Genomic DNA, 18,377 nt, shown 5'->3' with positions numbered 1-18,377 from the left:
GGAGGAAGTTCCAGATTGGCGGCTGGGCAGATGCTTTGCCCAAAGAAGTTAATCAAGTCCCGTGCTGAAAGGTAGAACAAGGTCAGCAAAAGGACATCAGGAGCGATGCAGGGAAGAAAGGAAGGCTTAAAGACGAGAGAAATCCTTTAACAACTGTAAAAAAAAAAAAAATGCTTTCCTGATCGACTGCTGGAGCCAAAAGGGACTTAAGCGAATCCAAGTTTAACAAACAAATCAACACTGACTCTAATGGAGAAAAAATGTGAAGCTATATTATGGATTTTTGTTTAGGGCAGCAAGGTATAACATTTAGGAACAGTAAAACCAGCCTAGGTAATGATTCCCCCAAAGGGATCTCTCGGACTCCAGATACCAAGCACTTTCCCCTTCAACTCAAACTTCCATTGATTTTAATTGGGGCTTTAAGTAATCTCAACAGCTTTGAAGTGTAGGCCTCGAATTAAAACACAAGCACAGGCACAAACGGGGACGGGGTGACCAAGACATCAATCAACCTCCTACTGTACATATTATATTTTCTTTTATCTATCCACTACTTAAAGAACCATCCCTACAGAAAAACAATGGGGCCAGTTATTGCCTGGTCTCTAAGTCTGAAGAACTGAGCGGTTAAAGTGGATGGGCTGTGAACCAGCACTCTGACAGTTCAAATCCCACCACTACCATGAGCTCCATCCCCAGAAACAGCTGCATCTAAAAGGGAGAGGGGGCTGGGGGGGATAAGCATAGAATTATAAATGGGCATTGTGGCATGCGCGTCACACTGAAATGAAATCTCCATCTAGCTTAGTGTAGCAGTTAAGTGGTTGGACTGGGAATCACTATTCTGCTGGTTCGAATCCCACTACTGCCATGAGCTCAGCAGGTGGCCTTGGGTGAGCCACTCCTCTCAGCCTCAGCTCACCAGCTGGAACTGAAAACATATGTGATGCCACAGATTCCAAAACAGCCATTTCTCCCAGGTAGGGTTTCCAAGTATCTGGTTTTCACCTGGACAGTCCAGTTTTTGGGGGGACTGTCCAGGGAAGATAGCCCCCAAATACCGGACATCTGGCTGGCCCCTCCCTCTAGTGGTAGTTCTATCACCCAACCCAGCCCAAGTAGTCTTCTGCAGCTGCATGGTGCAAGTGGGAATGGCCTGCCAGCTCGGACACCTGGCTGGCCTCCTGCGGCTGTGCTGTGCAGGCCAGGAGTGGCCAATCAGCTTGGACACCCACAAGTCAGGTTGGCGTGATGATGTCACTTCCAGTAGTGATGTCATCAGGCCAGAGAGGGAGCGAGCGTGAGTTTTTAAAAAAGGTGAGTGCCACCACCCACCCCTCTTCCTAGGGTCCAGTATTATTCTGGTAACCCTGTCTCCTGGGGATCTGACCTCTGTAACCTGGAAACCAGTTGTAATTCCAGGAGATCTCCATACCCCACCTGGACACTGGTAAACCTAGGTGGAACTTTTGGAAAGCAAAAGTTCAGTTTGCTTCCTACGAGGGGCTATTAAAGCACGAGCCAACAGAATAATAAACATCTGGCCTGATGAAGAGTTCTTGGGAACTTTAACACTTCCACACTGTTGTGTATCCTAATAAGAAGGTATTACATGGGTTGTGTTCTTGGCTTTTTGATTTTTCTTTTGAGCCAACACGGCTATGAACAACTTAGTCAACATAACACTCTTAGAGTATTTTTAAATCTCTCTTTGGGGTCGGTCAGGACCTAAATATGTGCAAAAGGAGAGGGGATATTAAAAGTAAGAAAGCTTGTCAATGCACAGATTTCTCTTGTGAACTTTAAGAATTTTCAAAACTCTACGATCATTTTGCGAAAAGTGCAACCCCTGATTTTCAGGAGTAGGAGTGGGACGGACACTATTCTTCTGACATGTTTTCATTTGTTTTTGCTTTCAACCGTGCAACTGTTTCACAATCAGAGCTTCCCTCCACCTCTTCTGATGGCCTGATAAGCCACAGGAAACAACAGCACCGTAATAACCCAGCTGGAAGGATAACAAGTTCTCAGCGCACGTGCCCGGTTGAGGTGCCCGTGATTTATGGCTCAAGCTTTCTCCACCCATCTCTGACAATAACATCATTAATGTGAACACAACCTGTACTCCATGGATCTGAACATATACAAAAAAGCTAACCTTCAAAACTGCATCGTGTCATGCCATTCTCCTTCATCCCCCACCTTATTCCATAATGATCCACACCAGGGCTTTTTTTCTGGGAAAAGAGGTGGTGGAACTCAGTGGGTTGCCCTAGGAGAAAATGGTCACATGGCTGGTGGCCCCGCCCCCTGATCTCCAGACAGAGGGGAGTTTAGATTGCCCTCCACGCAGCGGCACGGAGGGCAATCTCAACTCCCCTCTGTCTGGAGATCAGGGGGCGGGGCCACCAGCCATGTGACCATTTTCAAGAGGTTCTGGAACTCCATTCCACCATGTTCCTGCTGAAAAAAAGCCCTGATCCACACAATCAGCAGAAAGTTAAAGCTTTCTAGAGGATGCTAGAAGTATCCTCTAGCACTTAAATCTTGTATTAATCAAGCAGTGGTTATATCAATATAGGAATTCCATTTCAGCTAAAGAAAGAAAAATGTACAACCTTCAGATGAAATCCTTTACATTCTATAGCAGGAGCATTCAAACCTTTTTGCAATGGGGCCCTCTTTTCAAGTCACAGTGCAACTCTAAACAGATTCACCTCAATTCAAAGCCTATTGACTTCAGCGGACTTAGGAATTCTATTTATTTATTAAAACAGTTATATTTCACCTTTACATGTTCCGCCTTTATCAATTAGCCACCCTGCCCCACAGATTTGTTGATACTGGAAGGTTGTACAATATGTGGGCTGCTGTTTAAATGAATTTTTATATTGAAGTTTTTATATTTTTATGCTACCCTGTTTGATTTTATATCTTCTGGTTGTAATTTGCTCTGAGCCCACTTCAAGGGCAAGCGGAATATAAATCTACTTAAACAAACGGTAGCTTACAGTAATAGTTTAAAAAAATTCCAGTTAAAGCCAAAATAAAATATAATTACCCAAATAAAATAACATAAAACATAAACAATAACAAAGGGGTAACTCTGCTTAAGATGCCACTGTTGCAATGGAACTCCATGCTATGTTTCACATCAATTAACTCTGAACAAGTTTCCATTTTATTTTTCACATTTAGCATTTTATAAGCATATAACATGTCTGAGCATCAGGCTGTATTGCATAGCCATTTCGCATATTATGCCGCTTGGAACATACCTTTACCTTAAAGCTGACTGCAAATAGAAAAGAGAAGAGAGCAGGAAGAGAAGAGTGCACACCACCTTGTCTTGCTTGATATGATGATTTTCTATTTGTGGAGTGGTTGTTGTTGTGTGTTTTTAAAACACAGGGGTACTCCACAAAATGTGATCTTCCACGTGAAGATTGAATTAGCTTTTAATATCAATGTTCTCTCGCATGTGTGAACTGAGGGCCAAACTACAAGTGACGCCTGACACAAGTTAGACACTTGTCAGCTTCCCTCAAGTTTTGATGGGAAATGTAGGCAGCTTGGCGGAATGTTGGACAAGTGACAGTTGAAAAGTCCATTGAACAGCAGTTGAAGTGCCAAGCTGCAAGACCAGGATGCCTACATTTCCCATCAAAACTTGAGGGAAGCTGACAAGTGTCCAACCTGCGTCATTCATCACCTGTAGTTTGGCCCTAAGTCTGATGAAAAGTCTGGTCTACACATGAATCAGAATGAACAGCTAGAATCCTGGAGGTAGAATGGACCGTAACAGTTCAGGATGTGAGTATGTGCGTGGGGGGGGGGGGGAGGAATGACTGCATTCTTAATGCTCCCTCATATAAAACCTCCCTATCAATAATATTAGCACACAAAGAAGAAAGGATCAAGCCTAGCTATTTGCATGCTGTGTCATTCATGAAGGAGTTTATTTATAGGCTTACTTCCTACCTTTCTCCACAGGAGAACCCAAAGTGACTTAACATTGTTCTCTCCCTCCTCCATTTTATCCTCACAACAACCACCTTGTGTGGAAAGTTGGGCTGAAAGAGAGTGACTGATCTAAGAGCAGAACTACAAGTGACAAAAGGCACAGATTGGACACTTGTCAGCTTCCCTCAAGTTTTGATGGGAAATGTAGGCATCCTGGTCTTGCAGCTTGGCTCTCCGACTGCTGTCCAATGGACTTTTCAACTGTCACTTGTCCAACATTCCGCCAAGCTGCCTACATTTCCCATCAAAACTTGAGGGAAGCTGACAAGTGTCCAATCTGTGCCTTTTGTCAATTGTAGTTCTGCTCTTAGACAAGCTTCCATGGCAAAATAGGGAGGTTGAATCTGGCTCTCTACTCTAGTCTGACATAACCACTATGCTACACTGGCTCTTGAGAAATAGCTGCACTGGCACTTGAGTTGGGGGCACAGTGAAACCATCTGTATAGGCCTCACCATACCTGACAGGCAGCCCTGAGACAATTTAACTCTGAGGTAAATTAATAACAGTGACCCATCATTCAGTCTATCAACTGCTTTCAGCACTTACACTGTTTTTTTTAGTAAAATTCAAACAATAAAGGAAGACCACGTTATTGCGTGTTGCCTTTAACTTTTACAAGCATTACAGTAAAATAATTTCCACATAAAGCTTCAACCATAACATTCAAACCACATGAAATTTTGCTTTATGGAATTTTTGCCCCCCAATCAAATATTTCAATTCAAACCCTTGTAGCCGTTAGGCAACCCTCTGAGATATTTACATGGGGCAATAAAATTAGCACAGGGAGCATTTTTTTAAAGCTTTGGTTACTAACTATGTAAGCTTGTGTAGTGGGTTGAGTGTCACACAAGAATCTTGGGAGACGCAAGTTCAAATTCCCTCTCTGCCATGGAAGCTCACTAGGTGGCTGTGGGCTAGTCACCCAATCTTGGCCTACCCTACCTCACAAGGTTGTTGTAAGGATACAATACAGGTGAGGAGAACAGTGGGTCCCCATTAGATATAAATGAAACAAAACAGATTAAAATCAAATGCCAAAGCAGATCACAAACTATTTAGAGAGTCGGGAAACTGGTGGTTCATCATTTTCTGGGAAACCCACATCACCAGACAGCTAGCTAATGACATCATCCCAAGACGTTTAACTTTTAACAAGTGCTGGCTTCTGCTTGTGATGAGAAATGTGCAGCCAGAAATCAAGGTAAAATATTAATGCGTGAAAGAATGTGGAGCCTTTTCCCAGCAACGTGAACACACGAAGTTGCCTTCTACTAAATAAGACCTTTGGGCTATCAAGAGCAGTATTGTCTACTCAGACTGGCAGTGACTCTCCAAGGTCTCAGGCGGAGGTCTTTCACATCACCTACTGCCAAATCCTTTTAACTGGACATGCCAGGAATAGAACCTGGGATCCTGTGTGTGACAAGCAGACACTCAGCCACAGTCCTTCCTGGCATACAATTCATTAAGCAGACTTGCCAAAATAACCTTTCACCTCAGATTCTTTTGTAAAGCTTTATCAGTGATTGCTAACATCAGCTGGAAGTGGGCTCACCTGCTCCTAACACTGACCGAAACACCTCCACCAGTCCGACTTCCCCAACCCTCCAGATGGGGCCTAAAGATCTCCTGGAAATAATCTCTAGTGACTACAGAGATCCGTTCCCCTTGAGGAAATGGTTGATTTGGAGGGTGGGCTGTAAGACATTGTACCGTGCTGAGGCCTCTATCATTCTCAAAACCTGCCCTCTGTGGGCTCTGCTCCCAAATATCCAGGAATTTCACAACCCAGGGTTGGCAACCCTAAACTTCCACCGTCTCTGAAATGGAGAACAGCAGAATGGTAAGGATTCAGTTGTGGCATCTGAAGTAGTTTGGTGTAGTGGTTAAGAGCGGCAGGACTGTAATCTGGAGAACCAGGTTTGATTCCCCACTCCTCTGCTTGGAGCCAGCTGGATGACCTTGGGTCAGTCACAGCTCTCTCAGAGCTCTCTCAGCCCGACCCACCTCACAGGGTGATTGTCTGGGGATAATAATAACACTTGGTAAACCACTCTGAGTGGGTGTTAAGTTGTCCTGAAGGGCGGTATATAAATCGAATGTTATGTTACTATAAAAAATGCTGCTAGTACCTCAAAAAGACTTGTAATAATAGCCTTACACCAGAATAATCAAAAGAATGGGCTTACCTGCCGAATTACATGCACGCTTCGTCTTCAGCAGAGAAGGATCAGGGGACGATTCTACAGGGCACCAACTTTCCCGATTAATCTACGATAAAGTGGAAAGGTGACAAATGAACATGGGAATATTTCAAGATAGTCTTCGTAAATTATCTATTTTGATTTTAAAACATTTATCTGCTTTCCCAGATTAGCTTAAACTGGAATAGTCAAGAGTTGGGCCCCGCAATGATTTCGATAAACACTATTCATTGAGTAGCAGACCTCTACAGGATTAGAACTACCTCTGGTTTTCAGCAAACAAAATTTGACCGGACCACAACGGACCTGGCGAAAAGCAATTCCATGCCCCACGCAAAACATATACTCGAGAAAACGATAAACTTTAATGAAATCACTGATCATTTCCTAGCTTTCTGGGGACTCCATACTTGCCTGCTTTCCAAAGCACTTTGACTGATGGTAGAGCCATCAGTTGCACAGAGCTGGTTCCCCTGAGAGATGATACATGCAACCAATTTATGCAAAGCATCTTTCAATATTTTATGGTAGGAGCCTAAAACCTACAGCTCTAGACCCAGATATCAGCTCAGCACTGAACCAAATATGGCTTTTCAAAAAAAGAAAACAAAATGATTTAGGTTGAAGTCTGCTGGAAGGGTAGGTGAGATGCTAGAACAATGGGAAGGAAACGGCAAGCAAAGATTTTGATAAGACTCATGGGCTTCTTAGAAATGTTTTCCAGAAAGGTGATAGAAGGGAACAGCTGCCAAGAATCCAAGTCCGTATGCCAGTGTGCTATAGCCACTGTACGCAGTGATCCTAAAGCCATTGTATGGGGTGCTCCTCTATATATTGATTATTTTTTGTGAAACTTTCTACTATGCGCTTGTTGCTAACAAAGGATTTGCAACAACCAGTGTTGGGGCTATGGACATTTCCTGGGTTATTAAACACTGTGGCAAATTATCCATCATGTTAACGTGTATAGTTTCAGTTATGGAAATGGGCTTTCTTATCCTGTCTTTGTTGATAACCTGCTTCGGATATCAATGTGGTAGCAGCTCAAATAACCTAGTTTGACCCATGCATGTCAGGGCTTGGGAGCGAAACAGGGTTGGCCATGGTCAGTACTTGGATGGGAGACCGGCAAGGAAGACTGGGGTGGCTACGTGGAGGAAGACAACAGAAAGCCACCTTTGCTCATCTCTTGCCTTGAAATCTGAGGAGTTTACTGCTTTATCCCCAGAAAAGAGGGTGACAAGAAGCCAGCGGCTCTTGTGTGCTAATCAAGGTATTCTGCATTCTTCTATCACAGTAGAGTCATGCCAAAACACAGGTGAATTTTAATCTTGCTGTTTTCTGGCCTGAATGCAAACTTACTTGTACTAATGTATTATGTGACATTTAGAACAGCTGTTAGGATTTGTACACCTTGAAAGTCTCATGGTTGGAATTGCCTTGAGTTAGTTGTGATTTGACAGCACTTTCTTCGTCTTGGCTGTCACCTGTGACATGGTAATAATGCAGCTATTGCATGGTTGGTCAGTTGTGTGAAATTACAGTTTGCTAGAATTACTCAGCCTGATTCACACATGCAGGGACATGAGGTGAGGGTGAAACAGAGGAACAGAGTACAATGCAAATAGAAGATCATATATTTAAGCTGTTTGTGCTTCTGGCACAGGAAAACCTTTCCATAATTTTAAAAATGTTGCAAGATTCTGCTGGACATAGGGCTTATAAATCAAAATTAAATGGTGCAATCCTAAACAGAGTTACACTTTTCTAAGCCCATTGATTTTAATGGATCTAAGAAAGGTATGACTCTGTTTAGGAATGTACTGAAAGCAGATTATTTTTAGCTTGTATTTCCTTGTAAAACCCCAGGGTCCCTGTTTCCTTTAAAAACATTTTAATTTAACTTTAAACCTACTAAACACATACTTTTTTCTTGTTTGATCAACAAAAAACAACTTTTGATCTTCATGTTATACGTTTCACACATTTCTGAGTTTTTTTAAAAGTGGCACAAATGCTTGAAAAGAGATTTCGCTTATTTATTTGGTGAAGTAGAAGATCTAAGCAATAACAGGTGAACAGTGGAAAATAAATAATGCAGGAAACCTAGCAAAGAGGCAAGATGCACGCAACAAGCAGGTGGTGGGGGAAATGCCATCAAGTCATAACCGACTTAGGCGACCCCTGCTGGGGTTTTCAAGACAAGAGACTAACAGAGGTAGTCTGCCATTGCCTGCCCCTGCATAGCAACCCTAGCGTTCCTTGTTAGTCTCCCATCCAATTAGTAACCAAGGCAGACCCTGTTTAGCTTCAGAGATCTAACAAAGTCAGGCTTGCTTGGGCTATCCAGGTCAGAACAACAAGCAGATAGTGTTTTATAGAAAATATTCTATGTCCCATTGCTCCCCTAATCTTGCAATCTTATGTACAGTTCCCAACGTTCAGAGGGGAACTGCACTTCTTCCAGAATTACAACCAATCTTCACACTAGAGGTCAGTCCCCATGGAGGAAATGAGGCATTTCGGAGGGCAGACTGTATTGCATCCCACCCCCATTTAACCCCCTTCCCAGGTACCACCACCCCAATTCCCAAGCTGGAGTTGGTACCCCTGGTGCAGGGCTGCTAACCACCTGATGTGGCCTGGAGATCTCCTGGAATTACAACTAATCTCCAGATCAGTTCCCCTGGAGAAAATCATTGCTTTACAAGGTGGATTTTAATGACATTATGCCCTGCTAAGCACCCTCCCCAAACCCCACCCTCCCCAGGTTCCACTCCCAAATCTCCAGGAATTTCCCAGTCTGGAGTTGGCAACCCTACCCTGGTGTTAGCCACAAAAAAACTTTAGTTGTGCTTCTTTTTTAAGATGTAAAGCATAAAAAATGAAGTTCACCAAAGGGAATCAGTCTGCAACACACAGAGGAAATACGGGACAGCGGGTCAGAGGGTTGGACTAGGACCTGGGAACAACCCGGATCCAGATCTCTACTTGCCATGAAACTCACTGGGTGACCTTGGGCCAGTCACATTCATTCTCAGTCTTGCCTATCTGTTGTGAGGATCAAAAGGAAGACAAGAGAGCTCCTTGGAAGAAGGGGTTTAAAAAATGTATGCATGTTTATGGGAATTATGAGCGGTGACAATGTTCCATTTCAATTCAGCACTGGGAGTGCCATCCAAGCCGGCATTATGTCTGGGATCCCTTGGAATATTATAGACCTCCCACTGGTTACAAATACTTGCAAAGCAGGCCAGAAAGGGTCTGGTTTAGGACATGCCTCTTTCACCCATGGCCTCCAAAATACCCGTTTCCCTACCAGTCTAGTCGCCACCTATATATCACACCTCTATCTTTTCTCAAGAAGTTCAGGATGGAGTTATGTGGTTTCCTCCCTTCTCCATTTTTATTCGTAACAACACTGGGCTAGGCATCACAACAAAGCGGGAAATTCAAACCCCAGATCTACCTCTGTTATGATTCGGAGGCTCCAACCACTCTACAACACTGCCTCTCCCTTATTTGTCTCTTATTCCTTTTATACGAAGAGTCAGTTCACTCACTGCAGAGTACACGGGTTGGGTCCTCCTCACCCTGTCGACAAGTTGGACATCAGCTGCGGGTTGTCCTCACTTTCCATGTGTGGAATCCCCAATTTGGACCAGGACTATGGCATGCAGGGAGAAAGGGCTTCAGCCTTCGCTGACCTGAAACGGCCAGGCAGGGGAGCTATTTGGCCCACTAGGAAAATCCACGTCTATCCCCTCCCCAAATGTGGTCCTCCCAAATGAGCCACACAGTACCCCCACATAGACGTGCAGCATTATTTCTGTTCAGAAAAACAACCCCGAGGAGTGGCTTAACCCCCTTCTCCACACCTTCCATGATCCCCAACCAAATCAGGCACCGCTAACACCTGACCTGTCACTTACAGCTGTCACCCAGGTTGGAGAAGGCCAGACCCAACCTGAGTCCTGTGCAATGTGTGAATTATTGCTACCTAGATTTGACTCCCAGACAGTGAATCTGATTTCAGAGAGTGAATCCCGCATGGCTATCCCCACACAAGAGTCCATAAAAAGAGCTACAATCATGACAACACCAATGAAGTCTGTTCAGGTGTACAAAAAGAACTGCACATCAAACAAGCAGGCAAAGCTTGTCCAGCGGATTACAATTTCAACTCAATCTTCTTGTAGCCCAAGCACACCACCAGCCAGCAAGAAAACTACCGTGGCGGACAAAATTACAGGGGTAATTATGGTGTTAAGACTTGTACAGTCACACGCAATCCCGATCTCCACCGGCGCCTTTCCAGTATACCCTTCGAGGTAGAGAAAAGCCTTATTCTAGGAGCTCAGCAACCATCCCTCCCCTTTATTAGCAGAACCCACCAAGAGCCGGCTAAACCAGTCGTGCCGTCTCTCGGCTGCTAATGCAGAGCAAGGAGCCTGAATGGTTCCATCCTCCCCCCCTTTTCCAAGGTGAGCAAGTTTTGAGTTATCACCATGAAAATGCAATTAGAACTGCTTTGTTGTGGGGGGGAAAGAATTACATGTGTTATTTTTAATCTCTCTCTGTGCAAAAGCAGCCAAAAGGAGTTTCAGACAGAACTTTCCAAGACATTCGATCCCCGCCGTGCGAATTTTTCAAGACAAGTATGTGTTATAACAAACGAACACGGAAGCCAATCTGCAAATCTAACAAGAGCACTTCGGCCAGCAGAAGCCAGGGCAATAATGGTTTATACAATGTCCCTGAAATGGCATTAGGCAACATACCTTTTCTAACCATCACATTTACGAGAAACTCCAGTTCATCTACAGTGACAGCCTATAAAGACGTACATAAGACAAAGTGCAAATACAAGAGTCCTTGTGCACCCTCTCCCTTGCCAGGCAATACCTGCCAGGGAGAAGCCCCAACAGGCCTCAGAGCTGAGAGGGAAGGTGGTGCTCCACCTTCTTCCCTGTCTTCAGGGACCATTGACCACCCTGTTTTTGGATTACAGCATTCACCTCCTCACCTGCCAACCCAGGCCCTCTTTATATATGTCCCTTTCCTAGCCCATGTCTGCCCTCCTCCAATGGAGACCCAGAGCAGCTTACATCATTCTCGTCTCCATTTTATCTCAAGGCCACCTAGTGAGCTTTCGGGGCAGAGAGCAGATTTGAACCTAGACTTCTCAGACCTTGGTCTGACATCTAACCTCTACGCCTCCAGAGTTCTTGCACCCACCTATGACCTGCACAACCTTCAACATGAATCAGGACCAACATGTGCCAGTACATGAACAAGGAGGCCTTGCTTGCATGAACCTTCTAATACCCCCCTCCTTTTTTGCTATGGATCTAACAACTGCCTGAGCCTTCTCACTTGGTGTGGAAATTGATCTGAAAGAAGACCCAGAGCTGCTGCTGAAAACTGCATCTCTTTGATGAGCTCTTCCCTGATTTCCCACTACCACCCTGCCCAATCATGTCTAGTTAAAGTCACCCAGAGATGTGCTGTCTCATCATATGTGGGTTTTCGCCACCCCAAATCAATGTCTCAGAGCCAAGCTACAAGAGACGAATTACACAAGGAGGAGCACGTGAAGGGAGTCGCAACGTTAGCCGGGAAGCTGAGTTTTAAAAGAGACTGGAAGGCTCCGTCAATTTCCCCTCTCTACAGAGCCTGCAAACATCCCTGCTCAGAAGGTCTGTTTATTTCCTCTTTGCCTCCTTGAAGAGGAGGTGAAACTGACAGAGCCTTCTGGAGGCAAAGTGGAAATTAACAAACCCTCTGAGCAGCCATCTTTCTGGCTCTGTAGGGAGGGGACATTGACAAAGCCTTCCGATCCCTTTTAAAACTCAGCTTCCCAGCTAACATTGCGACTCCCTTCACGGGTTCCTCCTCGTGTAATTTGGCTCTCGTAGGTTGGCTCTCAGGGACTGGGTGTGAACTAGATGTACAGGCACCAGTTGCTGCAGCAGCTCCAATTCACCCGTAAAATCTATTAACGTGCTCAAGATTTGCAAATATGAATAAAAGAGCCAGTGTGGCACTGGGGCTAGAGTGTTCAATTAGGACCCGAGATTGTCTTAAAAAAATCAGCCAGGCATTCACTTTTCAAACCCTACTACTTAAAGTTGTTATGGATTAAAACTGAAAAGTGAAGAAGAATGTATACTGCCTTGAACTCTGTGGAGTGATAGCAGGGTAGAAATAGGAGATATAAATTTCCCCCTCCCCACTACTTCCTCTTTCCCTTCCCTGAAATTTCTTATTATCTCTCAACTTTTCCAGCTTCCTTCCCACCCACCAGCAACCCACCTCCTCCATGGGGGTCTTCAGCTTTCCCTCCTTCCCTCATCCTGGCAGTCTGTCCTGAGAAAGCTCCAGGTCTGCAGTGCCAGTTGCTGGGCTGGGTCCAGCTATACAGTGGGGGACGCACAAGGATTTGCGGGGAACACCTCGCTTTCTTCTGTAACTCCCCTGCCCACACTATTTTTTTCTTTTCCTCCTCCTGGCAACACCCATATCCTCACCTTTTCAATATTTCCTCATCTCCTTCCCACCAACCAACTTTTTATCTGGGCAGCCCAGATGAGCCTGATCTCATCACATCTCAGAAGCTAAGCAGGGTCAGCCTTGGTTAGTAGTTGGATGGGAGACCTTCAACGAAGACCAGGGCTGCAGAGGCAGGCAATGGCCTCTGATAGTCTCTTGTCATAAAAACCCTGCCACGGGTCGCTATAAGTCAGCTATGACTTGAGGGCCCTCTCTGCCACCACCACCTGTAATAAGGGCAAACTAAAGACTATCCCGCCCCCCATCTTCAGCTGTATTAAATCATTTATACTCCACCTTTCTCCACAATGGGGAGCCCAAAGCAGCAGCTTCTCCTAGCCTCCCTTTTATCCTCACAACACCCTGAGAGATAGAATAAGAATGTATTACTGGCTCAAGGTCATCCAATGAACTTTCATGGCAGAATGGGGATTCGAACCTGGGTCTCTCAGATGGTAGTCAAAAACACTAACCACTACTTCATACTGGCTTTTCTAGAGTGGCTGCTGTTGAACAGCAGCAAGCAGCTGGGCCTGGATGAGTCATGCAAAGGCAGGTGGTATCAAGTCGTCTCCCCTCAAAGGCCAAAACAGTCCTGGAAAAGGCCCTGCCCCTGCCCTCCCACATACAGAAACCATGGCTGAAAGGCTAGCAATAATGTTTGGGTTGCCTAGCAACAGCCACTGAGGGCATTCATTTCTTAAAGCTACAGATGCTACTTCCTATCCATTGGGGAGTTAGCCCCCCATTTTCTTTTGTAAGATTAAAGAATTTTTTTTGCAAATACAGGGTTTTTCCAGGTTTGTAAAAAGATGTGTCTCATCTGGTCATGGCTCCAAATCTGCATAATTTTAAGCACTTTTGCACAATGATGGACAGAGGTCTCAAAACTCAGCACTGAGTTCAGACTGCCCTGGTGTAGAGTTGCAATTCTGACGTCGCACAGAATCAAAGCTTGGCCAAAATCGCTGTGGGGTCTCCCATTTCTTCCCCATATCTACCACTATATTAAAAAAAACTGAAACAAAATAATCCCTGTTTAAACCTATATCAAGCAAGACCTGAGAAATAAGTTTGCAAAACTCTCTCATAGTCTCTGTTTCAGAGAGGTCCCTCCTTCTCAGGTCGATACATTCAAAGTGGGCTGCCATTCACAAGTCACTTTGGCTGCCTTCCTTCAGCCAACTTCCTTTGCCAGGAAAATAAAGCTCTTTTAGTGACAAAACATTCCCAGACTACCACCTTGCTATTTGGCGGAGCAGTTACTAATTTTAGATTTTTGAAGGGGGGAAGGGAAGAATGCTAAGAACCGTTAGCCAAAGAGAGATATTTGCAGCTCTCGCCTCCACACCCTATTTAAAAGCAAAACTAAACCCTGATCCCAATAAGGAAAAAAATACATAAAAACGAAAAGGCGGCCGGGGAGGGGGGGGTATTACATTCAACTCTGAAAGGGTTGTGTGGGCTGCTGGTGACCCTTCCTGCAAGATCCATAAACTGGGCCAGCAGAACACAGATCTGGCAGGGAAGGAGAAGAAAAAAACCCGAAAATCAAAAGGCTTAAGTCAGTCTTGGCTCAGAGGGCTAAATGCACTGCAGGGAGGGTGTGGGAGTTTCAATCTGCTAGTAATGGGGGGGGGGAATTAAATTCTGAACGGAATGGGGTTGGCTACTACTCCCCCTCCCTTTTTTTTTTAGTTCTTGCACTAAATCGCCAATACAAGAGATACCTTTTTGAGAGTTTGCAAAGAAGTCATTTGCTAGAAGGCAATTAACCAATGATCAACTGTCCAACTACATAAAACTTTCCTATTAAAAGATAGCAAAAAATACAGCAGAAACAATACCTTTGACCACAGAAGTTTTTTAAAAAGCAAATCGTCAATACGTTTGCTTGGAAATAGGGGTGCTAGTTTTGCACAAATGTACGCAACAGTCTTGATCTTTCTTATTTGTTGCACTGCTTTTATTAGCATGCCCCGAATGACCTCTTCAGCTAATGACTTGTGATTTCAAGAAGAGGTAAGATTATCATAGCTGTTTAACAGACCTGTGCATACTTAACTGTGCATACTTACCTATGAACATAGCGGGACACATCTGAGGGCAAACGCCTACAATCAATGCTACACACCGCTCAGTCAACTGGCACCCAAAAGTCATGCACTTAAAAGCAAGAGAATTCACACCCTACCCAGCATCATCAAGCCAAACAGAAAAGCAAAGAGCAGTGCGTTGCCCAGCGCATATTCCTACCACGGGAGCTGGTTTAGAGGCACAGATGACAGTGAACACAAACCGTACCTTTAGCAACACAACATCGACCGCCCTGTCCACTTTGGAAATCTCGCACAGGCTGTACCGTCTCTTATGCCGTTCATACATTTTGCCTGAGAAGTAAGAAAATGATGATCGAAGCCAACCATTAACTCCAGAGTTGGTACAGCAAGGTCCAAAAAACCTGAAAAATCTCTTGTAGTTGTGTTCACAGAGGATTCTTAAGCCTCAGTAATGCAGTCTCTGAATCAGATTTGTCCAGCCAGCTCTTTTAACAGGAAGAAGAAAAAAAATCTCACAACTGCGACTGGTTGATTAAAAAAAAAAGTCGTCTTGGAACACAGAGTTACTTGTATGGAAGACTCGCATGCAGCTCACAGGATGGATATGGAAAAAAGGAGGATTGGCTAGGCAGAATGACATTTTTCTTTCTTAAAAAAAAGTCCATGCTGAATCTTCCTTGTAACTTTTCACCTCTACTAAAAAAAGTTTCCTTGTCAATTTTTAAATAGCAGAAACAGTTTCACATCCAGGGAAAAAAAGGGTGTGTGTGTGTGCGGAATGTACGAAAGCCAGATGGGTAAAACAGGAACTTTTATAACAGCCCCCAATTGAAAAACAAAAACAAAGAAAAACCAAGACCCCCAATGCTAGACTAAACCTCAATGGGTCCAATTCCAAAGAGGTGTAGCAACAAAATCCAAAGAAAATATTGCTACAGACTGAGGGAGGGGGGAGGGAGTAGAAAAGTCCAAGCTTTTAAAAATATTAAATTTTTAAACAAAATAAGCTACACTTTCCTTCTTAATCTCCTTTGCAAGTATGGTAACTTAGCCACAAAGGCTGACCGTGAATAAGTCAAAGATTAAAATGACAGCAGAAGGGAAAGGGAGTTAAAAATAAAACCACTCCTTCCTGCTGCCCCAGGTTAAGACGTCACTGTTTGCTCACGGAGAGGGCTGCTCCAGCGTTCTGTGAGAGCTGAAGGCTTCATTGCCCTGGTGGGAATGTGATTCATCTCTTTGGAGAGTTTGTGTGTGTCATCCGCCTTGAGAGGCAAGCAGGGAGAGGGAGAGGGGCATGAGAGTGGATTTAGAAATTTTGTAGGAGCCTCCAACCCCCGCTCCCCCCCCCATCACCACCACTGCCTAATTTAGAAAGAGAGACTCAGACTCTCGGCTTCTCAGTACACAAACAGGAACAGAGAGTTGTGATCCAAGAAGTGAAGAAAAACAAAGCAATCGACAATCTGCAGAATATGCTTTGGTGCAGGACACTGAAATGGAAGTGAAGGACTTGTTCAAAGAATGAAATGGAAGTGAGATCCAACTCGGGAGGAACTAAGCCACAGGGGGCTTCAAAGAGCCATTCCTCTTCGCACACACCCCGTGCCTGCCTACAATTATTCCCCCCTCACCCCTCAATAGCTTATTCACATCGGCCTAGCATAGAACATACCCTGCCACATGGTTTCCTGCTTCCAAACCTGACCGAACCCTCTTAACCCCCCTTTTAATTTCCACCCTGCCTTCCCCTGCACCTTGTGGGGAAGCTTGCTTAGCTTCTGTGTTCAGTTGAGGATGAGAAGAGAGCGTGTGCAGGGAATGGAGGGGATGTAAATAAAAATTAGAAAGAGGAATATATAGCGAGGCCTTGTCATTGTTCAGTTGTAGGAGAAAACATATCCTGGCTTTGGATCTCTCAAGTATTCAGCGCCTCCAACACAAGGTAGAACAATACCTTGAGGGCAAAGAGAGATGCAACATTTTGAACAGTAGGTTCTTCACCTGCCGAGCGAGCCTGGTTTCGCAACAGACAATACACAGAGACATACTAGAAAATCAAACTCTGGTAACTGCTGTCCGATTTGCTCCTCCCTTGATTTTTCAGGAAGGCTTTAAAATGATACAGAAATCCTTCCCTTTATTCACCCCCAAACTGCTAACACAGTTGTAAAACCGCTCTTGGCGATGGGGGTGGGTGGGAGCGCCAGCCAATATGCACCCGTCACTTCTGAGTTCTTTTTCCTCTGAGTCAAACTAGTTTTTCAGCGCTTGCCCTGCCATAGAAAAAGGAATTAAATGTGGGAAAGGAGTTTTCCTGCCCCCCCACCACCCAGACACACACCGTTCTTAAAAAATCACGTCTTCACCCAATTCAGGTCTATTAAAATCCCCTGACAACTCCTCGTCACCACTTCTTGGTAAGTTTTGCATATCATGATGGTGCACCGTACAAAGTGTATGTATTTAGTTCCTTTAGCTTATCTTTGTCACGGAGACTCAAGCTGGATTAAAAAATATAAACAATCAGTAGACAACATAAAACATCTCAATAAGCAATATAACAGGATTAGGATTATGGAATTAGATGGCAATGAGGATGGGTGGATGGATAGGGCATGAAAGGCCACAACGAATGCAGAGAATTAATTAAGACAAGGCTTCAAAAACAAGAGATTACATTCAACAAACATTGCAATAGACGCCGATGTAAAATTTGTGCACACAGCTGGAGACACACCTTTAGAAAGGCATCAGCTTCTAGGATTGCGAAACAAGTAGCGTGGGCTAAGTGGGGAGATAAAAAGGCTTAGAGGCACCTTACGAAGACCAGCAGTGAGGCAGATGGAAACATGATCTGAGTAAATTTTCCTTGAAGATAAGAAAATGAACTCTTGAAAAAGATTCAAAATGGAAGATGCCATCGCAGCGGAAGCTGAGTAACCATTGACCATTGCTAGCACGGAAGAGCATCATGGTAAGAGTTACCATCTATTTTCCCAGGGTACTAACTTTAGCATCTGAACCGCTGTCACTCCGAAGTGCGCATGTGCCCAGATGGGACAGTGAACTGGGAATGCAGGTTAGGAGCTGCATCTAACACAGCAAACTCCACAAAACCTAGATGCTACAGGCATGCCCCAATCATCAAAGCTACAATAGTAAACCTGAGTAGGCAGAATTAACTGAAATCTTACTGATGCTCTCCCACAGACCTTTTCTGGCCACCTAGCATAACTCCATACAATAGACCGGATCTAGACTCAATATGCAATTTCCACCAGTTTCCCTTTTCCTGCTGCAGGCCACCTCCCCGCCCCCCATGTTCTTCCTCAGTGTCCTCCATCCCTCAAGACTAGGGTTGCTAATTCTAGGTTGGAAAATTCCTGGAGATTTGTGAGAGGAGTATCGGAAGGGTAGGGGGTTTGAGGCAGGGAGGGACCTCAGCAGGGTATAATGCCATAAAGTTCACCTTCCAAAGCAGCCACTTCCTCCAGGGGAAATGATCGCCGTAGTCTGGAGATCAGGA

General features: G+C 44.6%; 1 protein-coding gene across 3 annotated transcripts in view; it reads right to left on the bottom strand.

Moving 5' to 3' along the window:
* Window positions 1-18,377, bottom strand: part of AKAP13 (A-kinase anchoring protein 13) — a 153,432-nt gene that overhangs the window by 67,371 nt on the left and 67,684 nt on the right. For all 3 annotated transcript variants that reach the window (XM_055002140.1, XM_055002142.1, XM_055002141.1), the window contains one exon: window positions 6,222-6,303. In XM_055002140.1, the coding sequence (XP_054858115.1) occupies window positions 6,222-6,303 (82 nt within the window). The remainder of the gene's footprint in view (window positions 1-6,221; window positions 6,304-18,377) is intronic.

The sequence above is a fragment of the Eublepharis macularius genome, chromosome 18 (assembly GCF_028583425.1).
Source record: "Eublepharis macularius isolate TG4126 chromosome 18, MPM_Emac_v1.0, whole genome shotgun sequence".
NCBI lineage: Eukaryota > Metazoa > Chordata > Lepidosauria > Squamata > Eublepharidae > Eublepharis > Eublepharis macularius.
The sequence above is the reverse complement of the archived record's forward strand: the minus strand, read 5'-3'. Positions and strand labels throughout refer to the sequence as shown.